General features: G+C 44.7%; 1 protein-coding gene across 2 annotated transcripts; it reads right to left on the minus strand.

Annotated features, from left to right (window-relative positions):
• Positions 1-26204, minus strand: egln1a (egl-9 family hypoxia-inducible factor 1a). 2 transcript variants are annotated; one of them, XR_015109317.1, is made up of 6 exons: positions 25164-26204; positions 11700-11819; positions 1461-1597; positions 1319-1386; positions 1099-1228; positions 1-865 (listed from the first exon to the last, which is right to left on the minus strand). XR_015109317.1 is itself a non-coding variant. In XM_086179562.1 (5 exons), the coding sequence occupies exons 1-5, from the start codon at positions 25884-25886 to the stop codon at positions 1212-1214; spliced, it is 1065 nt and encodes a 354-aa protein (XP_086035688.1). In that variant the 5' UTR covers positions 25887-26204; the 3' UTR covers positions 1-1211. The 2 variants fall into 2 exon arrangements, 1 of the variants encoding a protein (XP_086035688.1); XM_086179562.1 differs by having other exon boundaries at positions 1-1228.
• Positions 26205-27303: the final 1099 nt, after the last annotated feature.

The following is a 27303-nucleotide window of genomic DNA, read 5'->3' on the forward strand; positions in this document are numbered from 1 at the left end:
TGCAGTTTATATGTCCTCATTTTATTGACAAACTGTTTTCATGGACAATTGCAGTCTAGATGGCAATATACATAATGTACCCTGTGAAATCTATTGATGGATGTTGACATTTTGCAAAAAAAAAAAAAAAAAAAAAAAAAATTTGCCTTCCGTTTAAAAAATGGTGTTTCAGGAACACTGAAACACATCAGATGTGTATAATGTAACTGAAGCCAAATAAACTGAATCAAACACTGAAAACCCACGAGGCAACTCTGGTATATAGTGCAGAAAAATATATCTCCTAAAATCTTCAATAAAATCTATTCATACAATAATTTATTCACCTCATGATCAACGGATTAAGATGGTTTTTTGTAATGTTGCTGAAATATTAGTCGCATTATATTTTCTGTTGTTTTATGAGTTTTGTTTCTAAGATCCACTGAAACTAAGACTTATTAGTGTAAAGCTGAATTTGTAAAGCTTATGAACTTTTCCTCTCACCGATCGTAGCTTCCATCATATTAAAAGGAGCAAAATGAGCGGTGTGCTACGGGGTCGACCTGCAGGGGGCAGCATGCAGATACATCTGGGCAGCAGGAGGCTGTTGGTGTTCCTTGCTCTCTGGGTTCTAACTCCTGTAGGTGCGTTGATCTAGACCACACGGCACTTCAAATGAACTCAAACTAAGACCAGTGAGGTTCTGTCAGAAAAGGGTGTTTTTAATTCAGATCATTCCTCATATTATTGCAAACCCAAGCACATTTGCCATACAGTAGCTCAGAACAGCTGATTCCATGTGAAAAGCAAAACACATTAAGAACTGTACCTTTAAGGAATTAACTGCAAAAGATGAGCTTGATTCCTGTTTAAAGTGATTTTTCTGAAAAAAAAAAACAAAAAACGTCAGGTGTAATGTAAGTATTCTCCACCTAAAATAAGGTGAAAGGAAAAACATAACACACAATCCCTTTCTTGTACAATGACATGACATTCAAGGTCCGCTAGGTCGTCCAGGTTGACTGAAAATGAACAGAAGTCACTGTGTATTTGCTTGTTTTTGTCTTTCATAAGCATTCACACACTCAAGCAACAGTTTCTGCCATAAAAACACACCCGCATGCTCTCTATAGGCCACTTTCTTAGGACAGAGCACTTAATGGCTGTTTGTGGGAGACGCGAGGGTCCCGCTAGCTGGGGTCTGACGGTTTGCAGAGTTCACCCTTTAGTCATTTTTCACCTGCACCTGTACACACACACACAAGAGAGAGACAGGTACTTGTAATACCTGTATGTTACAGGGAAGGGGAGATCATGTCAAAGACAAAAAACACACCTGTTGAGTACTTTTCTTTAGCTCGGGCTCGCTCGTCTGCATCAAAATACCACACGGTGATGGCATACCTGGGGAGGTGGAATTAGCGCTGTGAATCACTGCATAAACACACACAGACGTCCTGACCATGTGCGATGCCTACCTGGTGGCGAAGGCAGGCTGAACCTCGTGAGGGTTCCGTCTGTCTGACCAGAATAACAGCAGGCGGTCAAATTTGGGCTCTATGTCAGCAAACGTGGCCTTTCCTTCAGGGAAGATTCGGAGAAGGCCGCCGTGTTCCTGGAAGAGCAGAGCATAAAATGCAGAAATGACGCCGTTATGTACACAAAAGAGGACAAAGCTGGTGCAGGAAGGTAAAGATGGACTGTAGGAAGCAAACGTGATGCTGCTGCAATAGACACCGCCAGCGCTTTGATTCCTGGCGTGTTCAGCCACATTCAAAGTGTGTTTATTCATGACTCATTAAAAGATCCACTGCAATATATCCCAGACTTGTTCAATTATCAACACAGGGCCACAATGTAGGGGAAAAGGCTTGTCCAAGCCCAAAGGCTACGAGGAAAGCTCAGGATAGGAAGCAGCAGCGGGGGGACGGCTTTCCTGTGGACGGATAGGAAGAATAACCCACAGGAAAACTGCTCCGGCTGGATAAAGGACCTGGAGAGTGAAAAAGCAGATTGCTGCTAGCATGCCGTTTAAACTCTCACACAGCTGATATGATAGGCCCCTCTCTTCACACGCAAACTAGCAGAGCTAAAAAAGGTTCATAACTTCACACCCTTTGTCCAAGGAGTAATGCTACTCTCATTTAACCGGCCTCCAATGAGGGGGAATACCGGCGGTGCGGCTAAACTGAAGAACACACAATGAGGTCAAAGACGGCAGAGGAGAAGTATTTTTCGTGCTCAGCAACTGAACACACACCAGGGACTCAGAGTGTTTCTAATCATGAAAATCTCCACCTTTGCAGTCAGACTGACATTTTGACCTGGACAGATGTTAAATGACAAGTACCTCCCAAAGACATGATGTCATCAAGACATGGCCATCGCGAGCGTGACATCACTCATTGGCTTTTGGACCCCAGTCTCGTAAGTCTTGGGTTTCTTTTTGTCGTAGACTCCAGCACGCAAAGTTGCGAAAAACTAACAAGCCAACAACTGCGGTACTTGTACCCGTTATTGCCTCAACGTAAGAAGCATCCACTTCCTGGACAGCGTTGTCAGCAGGTCGGTCAGAGCCGCACCTCTGGGAACACAAAGTAGAACCATTTCAAAATGAGAAAATCGCAAACAAGTTTCCCATTTTAATGTTCAGTGATCGTGTTTTGTGTCTTTATTACCGTTTGCTAAGCGTGAGAAGGTTTGACATAGGACGCCATGTGACTGCAGGTTTGTTGCGAAGACAGCTGGTGAAGACATTAATGGTACAGAACCTCGTTATTGACCGTGTATCTCTCACTTCCATGAGGTCAAATTCTACAGAACGTGAGCGTGCGTTCATTTTTTTTGCAGGTCCAACTCATTTTCAGAGACCACCTAAAACCACTGACAACCCGAAGATTCTCTTTCAGGAAGAGCACATGGTACATCTGGGTTAGCGTGGAGACTAGCGGGCTAACACCCTGTGGACACTGTGTTCGACGGTTGAAGTTTGGTGTCGAAAAACAGTACTTCCTTTTTTCTTGAACACGTGGTTCAGTACAGCTAACCCAAATACTTGGGGCTTCATTTGCTGCCATGGTAACTGAAGTCAGCAAAGCAGTATCAGTGTTCGAAGGTGCCGTGTTTCCCCCCCCCCCTCTTTCCTTCCATCAGGCAAAGTCAAACATCCCAAATAAGACAGTAGTCGTGGCGCAACATTGGGCATTTAATTCATGATGCAAAGCGTGAATATCAGTTATTGCTAGAGCTTAAAATTCATAGTTTTATGAGTCACAGCTCTCATCTGAAGTCTTCAGCATTGCACGGAACCAAGAACACTTCAAGAACAATGCTCAGGTAAGACGCCATAAAAGTCAAACATCTGGAAGAAGTGCCAAAGTTGCGAAACGAAGCAGGAATATCCCAAATCACTGGCTTATCACCTGAAAACTGGGAGTTGCTGCTGAACCGTCGCACTTTGCTTCGTGGATGCCATCTACAATCTAATTAACGTTGATTCCAGTAAGGCTTTGATTATTCCCAGGTAACTGACACCTGAGCGCGGGAGCACAAACAAAGGCGCTACACACGGCCCTGCTGGCCCGAAGACTGTTCCCTCTCAACTGCTGAGCTCTTCCTCTTGCCTCCTCCCATTGTCATGTTCACCGCTGCACTCTCTCCACCCCCAGGTCGCATGTAGCTGTCACAAATACGTTTGTAGTTTAAAATGTGCACGATTTCATATTTATCAGATAGTCCAGCTAATATCAGCGTGTTAGGAAGCTCGTCAATGACGCAAGTTTACATTCAGACAATCTCAGCAGGTTCTTTCTGCCTCTTGCCCTGTGTCAAAATTAAAAACAGATCTCAGAACAGCTTCTCCTCAAGCTGTGAACCTGCTACACATGAACTACATCACACCTGCACCGTCACCTCCCGGGCACATGGATGTGCTACATGTGGAGACAGACTCCAGCATGAGGCACATTTTACTCGTAAAATAAAGATTTATTTCTTTCCCTCGGGTTTTGGAGTTTAAACAACCTTTCCAAGAGTGGCATGATAATAACACATTCAATTTATACAGCACTTGTCCAAGTTTTTAAAGACATTTTACAATCACAGGATGAAAACAGTGAGTGAATAATACATGTATTATATGAACGGTAGTAATTGCTCACTTATTATCTCAGTCACCTGTTTATTTCCTGTATTTATACACGCTTCAGGTGTTGTTGACTGATAGTTTAAATCCGTGTTCGTGTTGTGCAGGTGTAATAAAGGTCCTGACCTCTTCGTCTTTAACTTGCTGATGGTTTTACTGGTGCGTATCTACTGGTGTGAATTTTAAAAGCAAGTGTAACAAGAGCGAAGCATTAAGAGTGACCATGCAGCCCAAATCAGCTGATATAACGGATCGGTTGATGAACCAGCGGGGCTCTGAGTACAGCCTCCCAGAGCTGACAGCACGACATCATCATAATTCCTTGAATCTGTTGTAATTTTTGCTCTACAGAGTCATCACACCAGTTGCTGCGTCCAGCTCACTGACGCGGAGGAGCTGTGAAATCAGAACGTTTATAAACAGCTACATGATTTTTCTCTCAAACCAAACTCAACTTCGACTGATACGCAAATGAATTTCTATTCGACCAGTGTTCAATTGCACCTGCTCTTTTCCTAGATGTCTAGAATGGCCTCAAAGATGAGACGAGCTGATATTTCAGTCACACGTTGCTCCACGCCTGCTGATGACACGTCATATGCTGCTGCCACAGATACCAGTACGACTGTTTATCATTCTCAGCAACTGTCCTGGAAAACCAGCCCCAAACTGGTTTCCCTCTCAACTTTCTTAGCTTTAATTCAGAACCGCAAACACACAGTCATTTCATAACAGATCCATGAACTGTTTACCGGGGTCACGGGGCAGTCGCTCACGTGAACTCCTGAATCTCAAACGCTCATCTGTATCGTCTGTTATATCTTTACAATGTCAAGAATGTTTGACCCATTCTTCCATGCAGATCTTCTCAAGAGCTGGGATGTGTGGGGCTGTTGCTGGGCAACACAGACTTTCACCTCCCTCCATGTATTCTCTACTGGATTGAGGTCCGGAGACTGGCTGGGCCACTCCAGAACCCTGAAATGCTTCACCTTGTTGCCCGGGCGGTGTGTTTGGGATTAATGGTCGACCGATCGATCGGCCGGCCGATTAAATCGGCCGATTTTTGCTATTTTTTAGTAAATCGGCATCGGCCGATTATTTAATTTGGTCGCGCCGATTTTCAGTCAGGCACATCTGCGGGCAGCTATTTACGACCCGGCGCAGCGCTGTTCATTCAGAACCAGAGGGCCAACAGGTAAGGCTTCAATTCTTATATTCCAGTGTCCTAAAGTCATATATTTGCTCTCATTATAAGTTGTAATCTGTTGCTTCATTTAGCGAAAGTAAAAACAAATAGCATTTTCTGCTCAAAATGAAACGTTGCTAGCTCATAGCTGTCAAGTCTCCCGTTTTGGCCGGGAAACTACCATATTTCACCCCTCTTTCCCGCCCTCCTCCCGTATTAGTATTTTCCCGTAAATCTCCCGTATTATTAAAAATAAAAACATTCTAGTGCCTCTCCAAACTGAATTCCGTCACTAGCCTTGCGAAATTACCACCAGCAGTAGCCAGGGCGGAGTATCTAGTCCGCGGTCCGTGTAATGAACAAAAACATTGCCTTGGTTGCCGGCCGCCCCCTCATTATAATGAATAAAGCCCCCCCCAAACAACGCGCATTATAAGAAGTAGCAGGCCGTGCGCCGCGCGTCCCCCCCCGGTCGACATCGGAAAATTTCCCTTATTTTCTCGACCAAAACTTGACTTTAACGCGTTAATTTGTTTAATTAGAAAGAAAGCATGAAAACGCTTTACTTTAGTTTTTATTTCGTGTTGTATTTCCGAGTAATGTCACTGTGTAACAGCGAGGCAGCGAGGGTCTCTCTCTCTCTCTCTCACACACACACACACACACGTTGTGCGTCCTCTTATTAGTATGATATTTGAGCATGCCAATTATGGACAATACGATAGCATGTCGGCCCTAAAAATCGGCCCAAAAAAATCGGCAGCTCATATCGGCCATCGGCTGACTCTGACTTCTAAATATCGGTATCGGCATCGGCTTTAGAAAAACCCATATCGGTCGACCTCTATTTGGGATCACTGTCATGCTGGAAGATCCAGCCACGTTTCATCCTCAATGCTCTCACTGATGGGAGGTGTATTCCCAAAATCTCACGATACACGGCCCCATTCATCCTTTCCTTAATACTGATCAGTCGTCCTGTCCCCTTTGCAGAAAAGCAGCCCCAAACCATCACGTTTCCACCCCCATGCTTCACAGCGGGATGGTGTTCTTGGGATGCAACTCAGCAGTCTTCCCCCTCCAAACACGGCGTGTGGCGTTTATACCAAAGAGTTCCATTTTGGTCTCATCTGACCACACGTCATTCTCCCAATCCTCCTCTGGACCTTCCAGATGGTCTCTGGCAAACTTTAGATGGGCCTGGACATGTGCTGGCTTAAGCAGGAGGACAGGTCTGGCACTGCAGGATTTTAATCCATGACAACCTAGTGTGTTACTGATAGTAACCTTTTTTTTTACTGTGGTCCCAGCTCTATTCAGGTCACTGACCAGTTCCCCCCATGTAGTTCTGGGCCAGATCATTTGTACCCCTGGAGGTGAGACCTTGCATGGAGCCCCGGGGGGAGGGAGATTGTTAGTGATCTTGTATTTATTCCATTTTCTGATAATTGCTCCAACAGTTGATCTCTTCTCACCAAGCCGCTTGCCTACTGTAAATTGTACACCTGCACAGGACTGGGATGAGCCAGTCTTGTCCCTGGTGTCCTTAGACAGGTCTTTGGTCTTGGCCATGGTGGAGGGGTTGCAGTCGGACTGGTTAAGGGTATAGACAGGTGTCTTTTATACAGATAACACGATCAAACAGGAGCCATTCATACAGGTAACGAGTGGAGGAGAGAAGAGCTTCTTCATGAAGAAGTAACAGGCCTGTGAGGGCCAGAACTCTTGCTTGTTCGTAGTTGCTAAAAACTTATTTTCTGCACCAAAATACAAATAAATTCTTTGAAAATCTTACCGTGGGATTTCAGGCCCCATTCTGTCTCTCACAGTTGAAGTGTACCACCCAAATACCCCCAACCACTACTTCCCTCTAACAACCACCAAGAAAACAATCCACCTTAACTGGTAAATCAACAATAACCCCACAGCAGCTCACTGGAACCATTTACTCTCATGAGCCTCATCGTCTCCAAAGAAGACGACAGCATTAAAAAATAATCAAATGGACTCCTTTCACCTTCACCCCCCCCCCCCCCATCCCATTTCCCAGCATCAACACGATATACCAGCACGTATGGACCATTCCCAGATAATAATGGTGACCAAATACCCAACATCTATTGGATGGGGTTGTCATGGTTACCCCTGACAGTTAAAGAAGATTTTAATGATGGTGGAAACAATGATCATCCCCACATCATCATCATCATCATCATCATCATCATCATCAACGTCCTTGTTATTATCATTTTGCACTGGAGGTTGGTTTGGACTGTGGGTGGAGGTGGTGCTGACGGGGCTCCCTGACCCCTGACCCCGGCCACTGACTGAGCATTTATTGCGATAATAACTGATTGTAAAGAAGCTGGCATGCTGTTGCTTTGTTAGACTTGACGGGAAAATGTCACCTCTGTCTTCTTTGCAAGTTCATAAGCAGACTGGTGATGATGGTGAATCCCTGACTCAACTCTTGTGTTTTGACTCATTTCTTGGAAATGTGACGTTAAATTGTGCCAACAGCAACATCAAAGCCTTACCCAGATTATCCATGAATAATTACTATTTCATTTAACACAACATTCAATAGCAGAACATCTCTGAAGTTTTCTTTCACTGTATCTAATACAGGGACTGTGTCAAAATGAGATTTAATAATGCTAATCTTCTGTGTTTAATCAGGATAAGTGAGATCAGAAATGACGACGTCAGTGACGGACAGCTGACTTCTCTCTCCTCGACTGATAAGATAGGAAATGACGAGTGGAGGTGTGAGCTATATCTGAATGTCTCTGCTGTGTGTTTCAGCTGCGACCCCACTGGTGACCTGCTCTTGCTCTGACCCAATGCATGTTGGGATATGCTCTCCTAGGATAAGCAGTTTAGACAGTGGACGGGTCACTGTAGAGCACCAGTGCACCCAAGAGGGGCTTGCTGGGTGGGACACATTCAACCAATGTGACTGGTCATGGATGATAATTGAGCCTGATTGGATTAAGTGTAAGTACAATTGGCTGAACTGCTTGTACTTCTGTTTTTGAAACTGCAGTATTGAGAAGTTGTATGACAGGACACATGTAGTTTATTGACAACTGGAACTACTGCAGTTTCATAAGAATGTTTTGTAGACGTGGGGCAGTATTAAAAGGATGTTGATTACTAGAAGATAAATCAGTGGAACAACTGAACCTGAACATCTGGTATCCTGGCAACCACATTCTGTAAACTTCGTCTCATCACACGCCTAAAAAAAACAGCCAATCAGAGAGCGGGTTCTAATAATTCACATGTCCAACACAACATGGCTCATTTAAATAACTGAAGCTCGTGACTGAGCAAAACAATGGGAACCGTGTGACAGCGCGGCTGATGAGGGCCTGTCGACCCACCTGATGAACACTGTTCTGAGTGTTGACAGGAAACGAAACCATGTGCACATCCACAAACCCAAACTATGATCAAATTAACATTCGGGACTCACATGTGAGGGAGAGATGAAACAAGTTAATGCATTACAACTGAAGTGGGTCAGAGGCCAGTTGGAATGCTCAATATCAGCATCTGTTGGCTATGAAAGAGGTGTATTGTTGATGAGGAAGTCTTCAAAGAGACATGAGACAACTAAGAGTGCTGGAAAAAAGTCAAGTTGAAAATGTTCACGAGCACTGCCTGGCCAAGCCTGCACAATGAGTGGAAGTTAGAACCCAGGCTGGACAAACAAATGCAAATGTTCTGTAAATAAAGACTCAATAGTACAAATGTACAACACAGACTCATCATGGGCTGGATTTCAAAATCCCACTCAAATCCTCCTTTTTAGCTTTTAAATTGTGATTATGACGCTTTTAGCCAAAATTGCAAAACCTGTGCCATTATCCAGGACTCTGCTTCCAGTAGCTCATTAGCAATTCGCCTGTGAGTTGTGGGCAGAGACAGCGCTCCTCAGTGCCCTCCCTCGCGCGCAACACAGTGGTGTGCGTGTGAGGAGGGCGCCCGTAACCTACGCTGTCGATGCAGACCCCTACGCCGTAGCCTGACGTGCACCTCCAAAAAAAATCCTGACTACGCGTCGATTCGACACGTCATGACGTCAATGTCAAGGACTGTGATTGGTCCGCTCAGAGGAGGTCGCATTAAGAGGTGGAAGAACCTCCGCCACAAATATGTGCGTCTCCGGAAGAAAATGGCCACAAGAAGTCATGTTTGTCATGTTCAAAGTTTACAGTTTGATTCATGAAAGCAAACAGTCGTTCAATGAAAAGCACTGGACTTTCTGTTGTAAATAGTTTTGTTTTGGAATCCAACAAGAGCCCCCGAAACCATTCAAAGACACAGCCACACCCCCCTAGCGCCTCGGCGGTGAATTGCAGAGCAACGCGTTCCCTCGACACAGAACTTCGAATGCTCAATGATGCCGTAGGGTCTACGCTGTCGCCGCGACGCAGAAGCATAAACCAAAAAAGAAAGTCTGCTTGAAAGTCAGTCTGCTTGAACTTGCCTGTTAGGGTTTGCCATTGAGTCACAGTGATTTCAATGCAGAGATACTCAGAAATGCAATTTTGAGCTTGGTTTTCTCAAGATATGTCCTTTAGCATAAGAAAATGCCAATGAACATGTGATCAACATGAAAAACATGATTTCCATGGGAGTGGGTCTTTAAATCATCATGGATGATGTGATGTGGTGCAGCCCCAGTTCAGATATTTCAGTCTGGAAGTCAATGCTGGTCTGAACTGGACTGAAGCAACATCTCCTGCCACCTTTGCTAGTAGGCTAGCAGTGCTAATGTGCACACATACACAATAATCACACTTGCCTTCTTTACTCAATTCCACATTTTAAAACATTAATTTCATAACTAAAGCCATGGCTGAGCTAATATCTTTGACATCCCTTAAGAATATGTTCAAATTTTAACAATAGTTGGGTCATTCTGTGCACATGACACAGAGCACAAACTTGTCTATTACCAATATCGCTCCGTTATTGATTCTGTACATCGGTCAGATTCTTTAGCGATCCCTGATCCGGTTTTGATTTGGAAACACAGACGTCTTACACAGGTCTTCAACAATTTTATTTCCTCTCTGTCTGAACACAGATGTAGACATCTGAACATGCGAAAATAAAATTGTGCTGCTTGCTATTTAGGGATGTGCAGTTTGGGGGGAAAAAAAGAAGAAGAATCTAATTCAGATTGTTCTGGCTAATAGGTCAACTGTGATATGCTTTGCGATATTAGAGGAAATCCTCATTGTCACATCATTATTCTGATTTTCACTGACAAACCTAAATAACGGTGGGATTTTTCAGGGAATCTGTATCACACAAAGATGTTTTGTTAAGTTTTTAGAGGATGACGTGTAAGCAGGACGTCTCCGCAGAACAATTCTTTTAAAATGCCATTTTGACACACGGCCAGCCTTTCATAAATATTGCACCAATTGCAGTTGGCCACTATGTGATTTTGATAAAATTCCAGTTATTTGTGCAGCCCTTCTACACAAAGAACTTCTTATTTTCCATGGCAGAGATGCGTGCATCGTTGCTTTGCATGAGCAGCTGTCAAGACAAATGCTGGCGTTGATAAAAGGAACTGATAAGCTCACAGGTTTACAATGTGGACTGAACTGCTGCAGAACTGTTATGATACATAGACCTTTTCCCTCTGACAAAAAGTGCGCTGTCTGTTCACAAACCTTATTCTGACTGTTCTCACCCTCAATGTATTCATTCCAAACCCCCATATCAGGTTTGCAGTGCGACCCGAAAACCACCTTTTCTTGCAAACCCTGATTACATCTCACCTGCCTCCTCCTCTTTCTCTCTTTGCCATTTTACGGGGTTAAGATACACAAGTGATGAACGCACGACACACCAAAGTTACACTCCAAATTCATCAAAACACCTTAATGTGTTTAATCTGCCTTTCTGATCCATGTAGAATGCTACTTATTTCCCTTCCACAGAAAGACCTCAATTAAATAATCCGCCACAATAATCTCTCTTCATCGGCACATCAAGCAGCCTGTCAAGCAATGGATGTGTGATGAGTAGCATGGGGGTGCACGAGCCCCCATTTGGGTGTGGCTGGATTAGCAGGAGCCCTGCATTTTAATGGGATTAGAAAAGCAGAGTGTGGCAAGCAGCACGTACTGACACTGCTTGGGTGTGGAGTGTAGAATAAAGCCGCATTGTGGCTGATGACTCTGCCACGGAGATGAGAACTGGCTTGTCAGAGGCTCGTAAGCTGCACTATGAAAGCCAGAGATTGTTCCTTTTGCTTATTCTGCTTGTTATGGTGGTAATAGTGATACAACTCAATAAACATCAACAAGGTAACCCCTTCAAATCGGTATCTGGTAGTAATGGGCATCCATCACGTACCTTGGCATTCCAATCTTTGTTAAGGTAATATATGCATGTGACACACCGTCCATCGCCGTTGGGGTTATCCACATGGCGCACGTAACCTGTCCCGTTTCCAGGGTAACACGCTACCATTGCCTGAAGACAGGAAGATGAAAAAAAAAGATTAGTAAAAAACAGACACTCGGCGGTAAGAGCAGGAGCATAAAATGTTAAGATCACCTACATCTCATTTGATGAGACAACAGAATTCGTGTTGGCATGAGGAGGGAGGGAACAGCCATGGTGGCGTTCGAATCGTGTGTGCGCGTGCGTGTATGCGTGCATGGGGAGTCCAGTCAGACAGAGTCGGGGCTTTTGAAGTAGCCTAGATTGCCTTTGTTGGTCTGTGATGCAGAGATGCAGGAGGCTGTCTTGGCACAGCCACATGGCATTGTCCTGGCCTCACCTGCATCAAGACTGATACAAGCCGTGTCTGCTCACAACACAGCTGCCTCATTATAAACTTTAAACTAGCGAGAAAATAAACCGGAGATATCGTGATATGCTCAACTTCCTCTTGCCTTTTCCTGCTCTATTAAGAATCACATGATCTGCTTGGGTGTTGGCAATGAACCCCATTGAGCTCTTGTAAACTTTTTGGTGTAAACAGGGAGTGAATGCACCAATACAGTGTAGAATTTCCTTCGGGAATAAGATGCAAAAGTGGGAACACACAAACAACAGGAAGGATGGATCGAGACAAATGCGTCTTCTCTTCAGAAGTAAAGCCTCTGAGGAAGACTTGATGTTGATTTCAAACAGGAAAAGAAGCCACGTTCATCTGCAGAATCTTCAGCCTTTTTCACGACGGCCATTTCACACCGTACTCGGCACACAGTATCAGGTTTGATCGTAAGCACTTGAACCAACAAATTAACACTCTTCTTGTCTGACCTGAAGGCAGATAAATGGGAGCTGCGATGAGTGGCAAACATGCACCAACACAGAGGGCACATTCAGCCCTCATACAGCACGTTTGCAGTGATAGGACAAACAAAGGGCAAGTTACTCCACATTCTTCCACACACTTGAATCAACACAGACCATAGCAACATTATAATAAACAGTTGCAGCACACTAACCTCCTTAACTTGGTCTTTTGCCAACTGAAATAATGCCTGTTGATATCTTATTCACACACAAAAAGAGAGATCAGATCACTTACATCCTCAAAATTTCTGGGCTTCGAGAAACAGAACCACTGTGGTGGCACACACACTTCTGAAAAGGTTCATTCTCTGCATCTGCGTTGTAAAATCATGTTGTGTTTAGTCATGTAATACTTCATGAAAGTGAATGAAAATCCTCCATCAACGATGCATGCAGTTACGCATCTCACCGTCACTGCTTGCGTCAGTCCGCATTGTGCTCACATCTTTAGAGTGATGCAGGTTACCACTGGAATGTGCAATGTGCAGGACATTAAAAGCTGGAAAACACTGCTTCCACGTTATGATGGTGAGACTGACACCATCAGCACAAGCTGCTTTATCAATTTAAAAAGAAGCAATCGGTTGCTGGAAATCAAAGCAAGCAAGGGGCACCCAAACCAACAGAAGGTTTCCTGGATGTAAGATGCAACATAGTAAATGAGGTGTGTGTGTGTGTGTGTGTGTGTGAGACTGAGAGGGGCACAGACAGAGAGAAGAGGGGTGGGGCTGGAGAAGAAGAGAAGACTGAACTGCTGTAAACTTTGACTCCTGGCCTCCCTCCAGAGGGAGCAATATTTTAATGGTCGTGCTACGTGCAGAGCGTGAGGAAGGTTGGCTGATCCTCCGCTATGTCAGCCCCCCCCACCCTTGAACACTCAACTCATGCTGCAAAGGCTGCAAGGAGTGTGTTTATGGCCGAAGGTGTGAAAGCCATGGAACACCGCAATAAACAGGACACAGCAGTTCTCTCCTTTGTTTCTACAAGTGGACAGCTGGAGAAACTCCACAGGCCTTCGTCTACTGCAGGAAAGCCGCGCTACAATTACTGTACGCACACGCACACGTGCAAGATTGTTGGATAACATACAACTGTTCGCGAAAGCAAACGTTTGATATCTGAATTAAAAACCAAAATGGTCTCAACATCAACGACCCATTTTTTTCAATGAGTAGTAGAGTGAGGAGTAAGATCAGACTAAGTTACTATTCTGTGAGAGGAGGAAAAGGTAAAAAGTAGTAATTTACAAACTCAGATTATGAATAACAAAACCACACAGATGACACACACAGTTACATAAACCTAAAGCGGGGACAGTAATCCCATAGCACTGCAAAGTAGGTACACTGAACAAATCAACAACTGGATGTACCAGCATTTTACCTCTGTCAAAAAAAAGACAAAGCTGAGGTGGCTGTCTTTGGAGACGAGAACGAGCGACGAAAGAAGTCACTTTAAGATTGTGCATATATGAGTCAACAGGAAGTCTTTTTCTATGGAAGTGCCCCGCCATCCCAACCCTTTGTGGGGGACGTACCCCACAGAATATCTGTCCAGTGTCCTCTGGGTTCAGATAAACCAGGGAAACTGTGCTGGCTAAAGCAAGCTAACAGGCTAAAAGTGAGCTACGTTACGCTTCCCTCTCTGAGCTGGTTGAGGAAGTTTCACAGGTCTGGTTGTCTAAAACAGACAAATTAGCCTCTTAATCCTCCTTCCAGTGACGGTCCCAGTCGCTGTGTGTAAGAAATCACAGACCATCCTCAGACTTTGGTTTTTATGCTCCAAATATCTGGAACCTTTTTCTCTTCCACTTCCTTTTAATCAAATTTCAGGCCTCTGATAAACGCATCCTACTGTAACTTTTACTGTCCTGTTTTATCTTAAATTCTATATCAGCTACTTAACTCTTTTTCCTCAAGCTTACGTTGCATTTGGTCAAGATGCCTTTTATGTTGTTTTCAAAGCATTACGAATGGCCTTGCCGTTAAAATGTAGCATACAAATAAACATGCAATTAAATCTTGACAGCATACACAAGCGACAGTCTTGTGAAAGACAGAGAAACTGCACTGCACATCAGCCAGCAAATGCCAGCTTGTTAATTTCTTGTGATTCTGGTCACGAGGACGAGGTAGCTGAAACATTCAGGAGACGACGGCGCTTTAGGTCCAGTCTTCAGAGAGCAACAGCATCAGGCCAGCTTTGTGATGCAATATTTAAAAAGATGGATGGTGAAGTCTTGACTCAGCTTAATATTTAAGCTGTTGAAGGTTAAAACTGAACAAAAATAAATTATTTCTTAGGCAATGATAGACTGTAAAGTGCACATCCTCCCTCTGACCTTTCTTGCCATTTGAGCTTCCTTTCCTCTTAGCCACGTACTCCTCGCCGTTCCACGGTGGCCCTCATTAGGAAGTTGACCCTGTTTGTCATTTGTTTACATTCCACAGGCACGGCTTCTGATGCCAACTGGCATTCACAGGCAAAGAGTAAACAAGAGAGGTCATCAAACTGGATCGCTCAGGCCGCAAACCAGACAAACTGAGGGGAAGACGTTAAAGCCCGCACACACACACACACACAAACTTCAGCGAGCATGTGCATCGAGAATAACTACAAACGCATCTTCAGACGAGCTGACAGACCTTCTACCAACAACTCATCACTTAACAATTCTTTGACAGTTATTTAGCCGTCATGTTTTTGTGCAGTTAACTGTCGGAGCAATGAAGCCCTGAAGCAGGGCAGCTTTTCTTATATTCAAGTTGACTTTACTGGGACCATTATACAATCAAAAGAGACGCACTTACAAATTCAGCAGAAAGCAGCAGAGAAAATGTTTGACTTGATCCCTTTTATATCCCAGATGCATCCCTCCGAGGGAGAGTCCAGACTGCTCAACACAAGTCTACCACCGCTGTTTATTTGTTACTCTAAATCTCATTATCCTACACAACTGCAACTCCAAAAGCACAAATAAATCAAGCTCACACTGGACGGGACACGATGACCAGGGCAACCAGCGTGTTTGCTTATGCAAGGATGATCAGGGTAAACCAAGACACACGCACCTCCAACTGTTGTCGTCTCTGTAAACTGAAACTTTTTTTTTTTTAAACACCTTGGGAGAAAGACGTGACAATATGTGAAGTGATTTGTAGAACCAAAAGTAAACTGAAAAGGAGCATATTGCATCTTAATAACTATTGGAATGACAAAGCACATCTAAACAGTAGAGAGCAGGGATGTACAGCACCACTTACATGTTTGTGAATGTAAATTGTTGACGGACCACCTGAGCTGTTACCGAGGGGCTTATCCCACCGAGACTGGTCTTGATGTTCCTGAACCAGCACTGTTGAGTCTCATATTCAACTCCGTAGGTACGTTTATCCCAAAGGTTGCAACAGTGTTCAAACCCAGAGAGGTTGTCTTGCTTCATAGCTTTCATGTCACTTCTCCTCTAATCCACCATAACCAAGAAGGATCATACATGCGAAATTCACCCATGTGCTTGAACCTTCATGCTAGCTAAGTAGCTACATTTGTGATGTGCTGATCCTAAAGTCGTTCATAAGTAAGATTCCATGATGAAATCAAACTGTCTCACAGGGGCGACGACCAATTGGACCCCACACCTCAGGCGCATTCCAAAAAAGTCTTTTACTCTGCTTTAAAGAAAAAGAAAGATGAACAATATGTCTCATATAACAACTATTTGAACCGTTACTGTACATGCAGAATACCATTAATCATATGTTTCATTAAAAAAAAGGCACTGAGAGCCTAAAACAGGAAGTCCAACCACGTCCCCAGAGCCAATGACACCCACCAGCTCCTGCCGGTCGAGGTTAATGCTCAATAATAGCTGCCACCTCGGGTCCATTACTGACTGAAGCCTGCTCTCATGCTCGCGCTCTGTTGAATGATATTGACAGTCAAGGGGACAGAGGGGAAATCCCTCTATTTAAGGTACAGCGTGGACAGCTTCTGTTTTAGTTTTAATGTTGAGGTCTTTGGTGGGTCTATTAAAAGTTAATTTTACTTGCTCCGATATAAAATGGTTTTATTAGATTCCTGCAGGGCTTCTGAAGTGGAGATTACTGGGTTGGGCTGAGGAAATTTTCTTAAAATGGCCACAAAGCAAATACATCCAGAACAGTAATGATATTCTTATTTGACCAATGTATTGTGTTTTTTTGGGGGGGGGGGGGGGCTATTGTTTAATTTTTGAGATAAAAGCTCATTCAGCGTTCTCAGTCCAAGAGGCATGAGGCGTCAGCCCGACAAGCTGAATGCAGAGCCTGGGGAGTGACGCTGGTGTCACCGCAGGGTTCCGCCATCGAGTTACAAATATATGACGACTCCAAACGAACGATCACTTTAAGCTTTTGTATTTGATCTACACAGGAAGACTGACGTAGCGTCACGGGTCAGCTGGCATAGAGCAGCCCAATCATGGTGGGTGGACTGGCCTGAAGATAAAAACCGTCACGTGTTATTGGAACACGTTAAGGAGGCAACAGAAGGCAATCGCTCCTGCTATCAGGAGATCTACAGTTTTCCAATGTAGCGGATGTGAGACCACAGAGAGCCAGCAAATATGAGCAAGGAGCTTCACTTCAGGAACTCAATCGAGAGCTCTGTTCTGGCCTGAGGATACAATGACGGCTGCAACACTATCAGTTCATCCACAGTTCACGCGCTGCTGGGGGGCGGAGCAAAGACCAGAGCTGCCTGGAGACTCACAAATACACACAGGTGAGATGGAGATCTGAAGAAACCGAGCCGGCGTTGTGCCTCAAGAGGAAGATCTGCAGTGAAGCTTTTCTTCTTCTCTGTACAGCTCTGAACAATAGAGGACTGCCCGTCACCATTAATAGTTAGCAGCAGAAACCAGGAACTAGTGTCATTAGGCAAAATTCTCTGGAAGGGATTATGTAATGTTCTCAAGATCTGGAGATCGCGGTGACCGTCTTTAAAAAGTAAACATCAGAAATTCACAGGCTGAACTCAACGGTGCCGAAACTCAACTCAACAAATACGGAGCATCAATGCCACTGCAGTCACACAGGCGGCGCTACCTGTGGTTCTCAGCCTGGGGGTTGGGACCCACACGAGGTACACAAAAGCATTTCTGTAGATTGCAAAATGGTTGTGAGAAAGCTAAGAGGCTGGAAACTTGTTCATGATTCTCAGACAGCAACACTGGTAGAATTTGTCATAGCAAAAATGTAGCAGGTTAAAAACAGTGACAACTGGTACACACAAATGAAAGCAGTACCTTAACAACTCTATTTTACCACTGTAACATGAATATGAGAATGTGTTTCACATCATTGTTCTTTTAGGCTTAGGGGACAGATGTTTACAGTGACGGTGCGTTCATTTTTAATAACTTTAAAACACTGAAACCCAAATCTAATCAATGTTCTGTCTGTGGGCAAAACAAAAACAAAACAAAAAACAAAAATGCAGAGCAGGTGCGAGGAGGGGCTGATGATTCTGGGGGGTCCGCGCCCCAAAAAGGATGAGAACCACTGATCTGCAAATCTGCAATTTGTGACCCATCGTCTTAGCAACTGGGTGGTGGAAAAGAATCGCTCCATGCATGCTCGCGCGAGCCAAGTGAGCTCAATGTAATTGGATCAGTCACGGACACTTTCTTGCTGCCAGTGGAGGAAGATCGAGCACAGACGCCAATTAGCCAGAATATACTGATATTTTTCATTCTAAACGGTCGATCAAGGAGCCGCTTCGGCCGCTGTGAGCAGAGCACCAGCATTAAGTCATCAAAGAGGCTGGTGGAGGAGCAGTTGTTTCAGAGGCTCAATGACTCGATCAACATCACAATCAACAGAGCTAATCCCGGAATAAATGTTGTTTTAAATGCACATCTATTCTGGTGTCACGCTCCACCCATAGTCGTCTCTTTCTTCAGCTCCACAAATGCAAATAAATAGAGAAGAACTCCTTGGAGGCTCCACTTGGACCGGAGCCAGCTGCTGCTTCCACTGTCACGGCATAGTAAACGCAGACACAAACACGTGCTCAAACCTTCCCCAAACGGAACGCACAGATCTAAACGCAACGCTACCAGCTGTTTCAAGTTTCAGTGCTTTAAATAATGAACTAGAAACCAGCACCGTGTGGCATGACACATCGATCTCTTCATTTATCTTTCTATTCAGATCTAAAATCACAACTCCTCAGAGTGCGTGCAACATTAGTTACCAGGGAGTAATAAATCAAAAACCCGCTGATGAATTCGATTTTTTCCCCCAAAGATTCCTAATCTCATCAGCCACGGCTTGCACTTGACTGTGAAAACTCGGAGAACTATTACGCGAGCGTTGACTGCATGACGGTAGAACAAACACGTGGCTAATGTACACTCCCACAACTACAGTCCGCCTGCACCAGCACTCGAGGACCCCCACCACATGACTTCCTTCAACCTACTTAATCTATAGGGCTCAAAGATTTAGGTCAATGGTCAACTGCCTTCCGAAAGCAGTCGTGTCCACAGTCACTCCGTGACACCACAGATGAAGCAACACATAACTCAACGCTTGACACCGTTGACGCGGGCTTCTCAACCGCTGTGCCCGGGGGAGGTCAAGGAGGGGTGATTATAAAGTGCATGCTGTGGAACAATAGAAATCTCACAGTATCGCCGCTGTCATGATATTCACCAGGAACAATACAAGACTTTGAACAAACAGATAGTGATTGAAACACAGACGACACTCCTGCTTATTGTTCATCCCACAATGGATTTGGACCTGAGCTAACATCTATTTTTGTTACATAAGAATGCTGAATTGTTTTCTTCGCTGTATCAACTCTCTGCTACGAATGCTGTTATAAAGCACAGAAGCAGGTTTAATTTACTTTCCAGGTGTGAAGAGTGACATAAACAAAACGCACAGAAATGTGGACTTAATTGATCACCATCAGCGGTGCGACAAAATGTCAACATAACACTCTGAATATTAACAGTTAAAAAAAAAAAAAACAGACTGGTGTCGTCTTTCGTTTTTGAGAAGATGTTGGTTGTGCGGTGCTACATGCTAGGACTTCATACTTTGTCTCGTTTTATCTATGAGCTGCACTTCAAAATTCAGTGAATAAACGCATAACTAACGCTACCTTCAAGAGTACCGAGTATTTTGGTGTTAACAGACTTGAGAAGACATCTTTGTTTGATTAAAGATTCACGCTAAAAATCCCGCTGTTGTCATTTGATGGCCGTTTCAATGAAGATGAGTGTGATGTGAAAAGGCATCCTTCCTTCAAATAATCACTATTCGACATTTCTCTAAATATCAAGCAGCCCTAACTGGTATTGGTAGATCCTGCGTATGTTTTAATGTGCCAGTTTTGTCCCAGTTGGTAGGAGTCTGGCCAGTTCTGCTTCTTCTTTGCTCATGTTATAAATGGGGTGGAAACAATGCAGTAAATATATGCGTTTTTTTCAAACATGTTGGGGAAAAAAAAAAAAGTTATTTTGACCAAAAATGTAAAATATTGGCACAAGATTTTATTTATTTATTTGTATATATTTTAACCTCTCTTTAACCAGGAAAATGTCCCATTCAGTTACATTAAATCTACTCCCAGGGAAGAATCTATCTATATATATACACACATATATAGAAATGTGCTAATCTTCCATGAATTCCATATTGGTTTATGATGCATTTCACAGGTTTTCCCATCACTGTGTCCAGGAGCCTCATTTATACACCTACAATGTGCAGGAAAGCTGACTACAGATGGCGTGCAGATCAAACACCAGACAAAAATACCCTGATTTATAAAACAGGGCACACGCGCATCCTACAGCTGACTGCCTTCATAAATCAGTCCACCTGGAAATGTGTGCAGGCGAAATCTGCCTGACATCCTGACCCACTGAATGAATGAAACGAGCCGGCTGAGAGGTGGTTCCTCTCGGTGAATCACAACAACAACCGCGAGGCATCAGGAAAGGCGCACTGACCGTCAGTGTGCACGAGTGTCACCGCAGTAGTCAGACTGATGACGCCACACTTTAACAACATGCATCGATCCCAATATTTGAAAACTGACTTTTGAGGAGCGTCAGCATGAAGACCTACTTCTGGCTTTGTGTACACACTTCATGAGTGGCAATTGCTGCGTGTGTGGTGAAGAGTGCGTGGTCCTGCTGCAGTGTGACCGTCTGACAGCTCATGAGTGCTGCAGCAATTTTACACTCTAAAACTACATGAAAACAGCAGTGGTACCTGGTGATGCCCACCACAGGAGACGTTAGTATTAAGTCTGTAGTTCTTGGTCATGCGCGCTCCTCTGCTCAGGATGTGCAGTAACAGTCAGACAGATCTAGTGAAGCGGACTTTTACTAAGAACTTGATGTTCTACGTATCATTTCAACTCCAGCTGTGTTCACACGGCTAACACTACAGCAGTTCACTGCAGCTAACAGCAACTGCATGTGCCTAACACTTTAGGATGTGTATGATATAAAAGAAATGAAATGTGTTAAGTTAACAACACAATCAAGTCACAACCTCACTGTCAGTATCTCCACTTTCCCTCGTCTCCAAGGCGTCCGTATGCACGGCTCAGAGGATCCTCGGATGACCGCGTTTCGCCATCAAGTTTGTCCCGAAGTCAGCATACAAAGCGCTGTACGCCATCTTCCACCCGTTCGAAGAGCCCACAGGTCGCTCACGTCTGAGACACAGCAACACAACAGCCATGTGCACCAGCTGCAGTAACAGTGATGAAGCTGTCTGTGTTTCGGCGCACCAGCGTTAACGCGCTGGTCTGACTGCTAACTTCTCTATCTCTTCACTGATATTACAATGTCACCAGAAAGACTTCCACATGCCGGAGCAGCGGGGAAACAAACATCTCATGCTGCCTCAGACTCCCCACAATGTTATCAAGTGAAGAGGGGAAATGGAAACAATCACATTAAATAACTCTTTGGGCAAAATCTTTTTCCTCTATCTTTGCCAGTGTGAACTGTGCTTACATTGTGTTGGATCCCTTTGAGCCATTGATACTGGCCGCCTTCCATTTGTGCAAGCACATGCTAATTTTCACTGGTCACAGTCCAAAGCGTGTGTTTGCCAAGGCAACTAGGGCAGTAGGTAAGGAAGTCATGTTCTAAACAGTGCTCGGCTTAGTGGGCAGCTGCACAAACTTATCGCTCACTGAAATACTGCGTTTTCTGGAAAACCTTTTATGTCTACCGAGAACAGGCAGGGGAAAAACTTCTGGACTGGAGGAGCACTCTAAAATAGCAGCGTGCTGCAATCAGACCTCATCTGATATTTAGCCGACCCTCAACGCACCCTCCACCCTCTAAGCATGCGGAAATCAAACATGGTATCCTCCATATCGTGTTTATTTTTTGCTGTGGATTGTGTCGACCGACACGTCCGTTCATTTAGGACGCTGACATGAAAGCGCGAGAGTGAGAGATTGACTGTTGGCTAAACAAGACTGACCTTCATCAGGAGAGAGCAGCGGGGGCTAAATGTAACGGGGGGTTCAACAGAGATGGATTTCCACGCCCAGAGTCAGAATTTACGACAAAGGAACAATACTACAGATTAAGACTACAAACTCAAGATTACACACGTTATGTGCTTCACCTCAGCTGCTGCAGCTCCATCAGAGCAGAGCAGCCGTTGAGACACGCAGGGTGTAAATGCAGGGTAAAGCTGCATTAGCCTGCAATCACTTAAGCTGTGACTGAATTATTAAACAAAAAAAAAAGTACTAGAAAAAGCATCAGGCTTAACATTTAAAAATGAAATTGGTCCTGACCACTCCACCCAGGAAAGAAGAGAAGAGGGAGGCTGAGAGCCGCTCATCCCCTCGGGGGGGGGGGGGGGGTGAATCCTGTGCCACAAGGTCAGGGTGACCAGATCTGGTTAAAGGAAGAGTCGCCGCTCGCACGCAACTCAACAGCTGAGCTGGAGCGCTGCTGACATGGCTTCAGTCTGACATGAGCAGCTTTTCTGAGGCAGCGAGTGGGAACAGAAGTGGTTTACACCCAAATGAACCACCGCTGACAATGAGACGGCCTGTCATTTTGTTATAGAACAAAGCTTAAGTGTCCCAGTTCCCTTACAACATCCAATTTTTTTTCAACATTACACCGCTGTCTTGGTGCAACGCTTTACTGAATGGGTCGGCCTGCCATTTCTCTGGCGCGAGCGAGGCCTGAGGTCACCGCGAGCTACAGATGAGTCAGCACCACAGCTGGACTAAGTCACATTTAACCGACTGTTGCACCTCCTTCAACACACATCCTGTCAGACGACTACAATAGGAACAAAAGCTAAAACTGGTTGTACAATATGCGCCTTCTTCCATCCTTGTGTGCGCGCAATTAGCAGCACTTCCAGTAAAGAGAATCGAGTGGAGCGCCACGGGTTTCCTGTCAACTGCCAGTGTGACAGGTGTATTAGACAGCAGGGTGAACGACACAGGTGTGATTCATCGCGGCTCTGGTGTTCTGTATCGCCCATGAATGACACATTTAATTTGGCTGATTACGCCAGCGTTTGCCCCGCTGCCAGATGCCAAAACGTCTGCTCTGAGAAGCCTGACAAGATGAGCTGAATTTATTTAGAATCTATTCACTAATTTGGCAAATAAATGATTATTTCCAGAGGACCCCCCCCCACCCCAGTTCCGACACACCTCTGCCAATAGTGATTATGAAACCAGCTCTTTACTTTGATGTTTTCACTTCGGTTGCTGGCCTTGTGTCTAAGGCTTTTCCAACTCACTAACACACGTCTTCAACGTGTCTTCTAGGTTTTACACTATCGTAACACTAATTAACTGCCATGTTGAATGCTGTTGCAGTTGATACATTTTCTATTTTAGAGGGAACGTTAACTTTTACATCACCATTTTCATGAAGAAAATACATATTTTGTGAGTCGAACGAAGTTGTTTTCTTGAATGTGAGGAATGTGATATCGAGGTAGGACGTGCCTGTAACATCACAATATTCAATACTTGATCTAAAATGTACGCTTGACACCAAGTTAGCCTCGGACAAATCCCTGCCACCTCCTGTGACTTGAACATTATAGAAGGCCTCGATAGGATTTCAAATGAATTCTGATCAAGTGTGCAGCAATAATTCCGGAGAAATTAATCACAACTGTGCAGCTCGGCGCCGTGTCTCACGTTACGCTGCAGCAGTTTCACAATCCAGCACCAGCGGAGGATGAAATCTGGACCCGTGTGTGGTTTGGCTCCTTTACTCTGACACCTGAGTCGTGAGTGAAGTCAGTCCGTATTTAAATGACGTCACTATTGCCACACGCTTCCGATATCCCGTTTCTGATAATATATGTACTTGTTCTGGGAAAAAAAACAAACAAAAAAAACCAGCCTCCAAGCTTCCAACAAAAACGATCAAGAAGGCATCAATGCGACATTGAGGATGTTGTGGTGAGCATTTCCCCCTAATTTATTAGGGTTTAAAGGTAGCAGAGCCTGCAAAAGGGTTCTATTGTTCAGTTTCTAATCGACTGTCAGAATTCCCATGACTGAAACTGGGGACGCGCTGACACGATGTGGAGATCGGCCTCTTTCTGACTCAGCTGGATCACCTTTCTGAGGTACTGGGCCGCGTTGTGACGTCACGCAGCAGCAGTGTGTCGGTGGGCCTGTCGGCTACGCCTCGCATGGAGAGAGCGAAGAAGGGGATGCTCAGCAGTTTTCAAGGTATTCCTTACTTGCTGTGTTCGCTCCGTTTCTCATTACAATTATGACACCGATTCAGTTAACATTCACGTGGGTGCTATATTTTGTTTTACAATGATGAGAAGGCAGGAAGACAAGCTTGATGATGTATCACAACTTCCAGAAAGTGGCAGGACGGTTGTAATAACGTCAAACAAGCAAAATACGCTTTCAGCTTTTTCATATTTTGGTTTATGGTGGTGTGGTGGTGGTGGTGGGGGGAGTCATTTGGCGATATTTCAGAAGCCATAAACACCTACTTCTCTCATATCCTCCTGCTACCTTTGCTTTGACGTCCCCTGGGTTTTGTGAAGCTGCTGGAGACACGTGATGGACTTGTCCTATAAATCTAGTTCTCCGAGTTTACATCTTTATGAACATTTGGAATCATGTGCCTCTTCATCACAGCTGCTCACCTCTGCTTTCACAGTTTGTAGATGAAGCGTGGGATGTATACAGGCGGAAGAGGCTTTGGGGAAAATAAGCCACCTCTCTGACTCAGGGCATGAGCTCCTCTTACCCAGCAGGCAGAGAGGACTTACTCAGCCTCTTCCACCTGGACTCAGGTTGAAAAGGCACACAGCACAGACACACTGGGACGATGCGTGAATAACAGGCTGGACACATCTGCATGCAGCAGCTTTGACCAGGCTGTCAGGCAACTTACTTCTGATTCTGGTCCTCTGGAGTCAAGAGTAAAACCTGAATTTGGACAAAGTACCGTCCACTTACTGTAATACTTACTTTCGTTCTTCCATTTATTGTGTAATTCCCGAGTTTGCCGTTACAATGTCTGATCAGGTCGTCCGTGCGATTCATGAGGAAGAGGATCTTCTCACAGCCGGCCTCCTTCCCCTCTATCCATGCGATTTTGTCTCCTCGAATGTCTCTGGTGGAGTCGCTTTTTTGACTCACCAGCTGGCCGTCTCTGAACTTGCCCGTCTTGTGCAGGGCTTTGACATCCTTCAGAATGCCCAGTCCAGTCTCTACTCCTAGAAAATTGTCCACCACGCAGATCCCGTGCTTGTTCATACACGGGACTATGTACTCCAAGGCAAGTTTCTGTGGGGATGCACTAGTTTGTCCGTTAGGTGTGGCGGTATTGTTGGACCCGTCCTCCCCTGGTCTGTCGCCTAACCGAGGTGAACCTGTGTTTGTGGGCTGTGATGGTTCAGACGCGGTGTTCGCCTGCTCGGAGCTCTTCTTCTTTGGGCACTTGTCCGGCGCCTTGTCCTGCGCCTTGTCCTCCACCGGCGGCTGCGCTTGCTCGGGTTGCTGCTTGGGGACCTGCGTCTTCTCCGCGTCCTTGCAAATGAGCTTGTGTTCCTTCCAGTGCTGTTTCTGATGCTCCCTGCTGCAGTAGAAGGAAGTCAGGCACCTACCACACTTGAGGAGGTTCTCCATTTTCCCGCAAAGTTCACAGTACTGTTTGTCTCGGTCCAAGTCGCTCTGCTTCTGCTTCTCCATGTTTGCAGCGACAACGGGTGCACTGCGCCTTTAATTCCGATCCTTCACACGCGCCCTGCTAACCGACAACTTTGGAGACGATCCACCGCCTCTGCCACGCTACACCGAGCGAAACGGAAAAGTAAGAGTCACAACCCGAACATTTTATCACGCTTCCTCCCTCGTCACATCTTGTATCAGTGCAGTAATACAACGACGGGGGCCCCGGGGCGAACATTTCGAGCTGGGTCGAGGTCTCTCTTGGGCATTTCGGCTAGCTAGCTATCCGTCTGCGAGGAGTGCATGGCGCCGCTCAGTGTCCTCAGCTCGTTTATGTGATCCAACCCGCTTTGACGTCGCATGATAAGCCCCGCCCCTATTATGATGTGTTTGATGACCGTCGGACAGCTGACCTCGCCTGAAACACGTGGAAGCGGTCAATCAAAGTCAAGCCACCGTAGCGGGGGGCATGTTGTTTCCCGAGCGCGACACAATCTGCCTCATGTCATTTAGTTTCAGTTTAAAAAGTGGGAAGGTTTTCTCGTTTGATCTGTTGTTCTCGAGTTGGATTACGGAGCCCTGGAGTGGCCGTGAAGGTATATTTTGTTTTGTTTTATCACACAAAGAGAAAAGGGTTTTTTGAGGCCATGATATATGATTAACTTGTTCCCTTAATTTGGTATCATAAAGCCACAAAATATAACTTGTGGATATATGATACCAAAATTAGTTATTTTTTAAGTTTTTTAAGTTTGTTTTTTTTTTTTTAAATAAACAACATATCTTGTGGCCTGTGGTCAGCACTGTCGCCTCACAGCAAGAAGCTTCCGGATTCGAGTCCCGTCACTGGCACGGGATCTTTCTGTGTGGAGTCTGCATGTTCTCCCTGTTCCTGTGTGGGTTCTCTCCGGTACTCCAGCTTCTTCCCACAGTCCAAAGACATGCAAATGTGACTAGGTTAATTGGACACTCTAAATTGACTGTAGGCGTGGCTGTGAGTATGAATGGCCCTACGATGGGATAGGCTCCAGCCCATTAATGCTTACCAGTTAATGACCTAATAATTTTACTGACCACTGAAAAATGTCCACAAAATATTTTCAGTTTATTAGGTTTTATTTATTTTTTAAATTGTAATGTGTCTCTTTTCTTAGATGAAACTCATTTTCTTACATAGTTTAAATATTTTTATTTGAGTTTTTAAACATATTTGAAACAGAAATAGTTTGATTGAATCGAATTGATTCAGAAGAATTAATTAGTCTGTCAAAGGGTGTGCTTGCATCATTATGCTATTATTTTATCATGGTATCAGTGTCATAAAATGGACCTTAAATGACATTTACCATTCCTGGGACAATTAATTGTCTAACACATTTTGTCATCATGACAGCCTAGCCTTTACCCATAGTTTTTGTTTTTAGAGTTATGATCTAAA

Source organism: Aulostomus chinensis, chromosome 16 (genome assembly GCF_037954235.1).
Source record: "Aulostomus chinensis isolate RoL2024-O1b breed Wild chromosome 16, RoL_Achi_v1.0, whole genome shotgun sequence".
In the NCBI taxonomy this organism is placed as follows: Eukaryota; Metazoa; Chordata; class Actinopteri; order Syngnathiformes; family Aulostomidae; genus Aulostomus; species Aulostomus chinensis.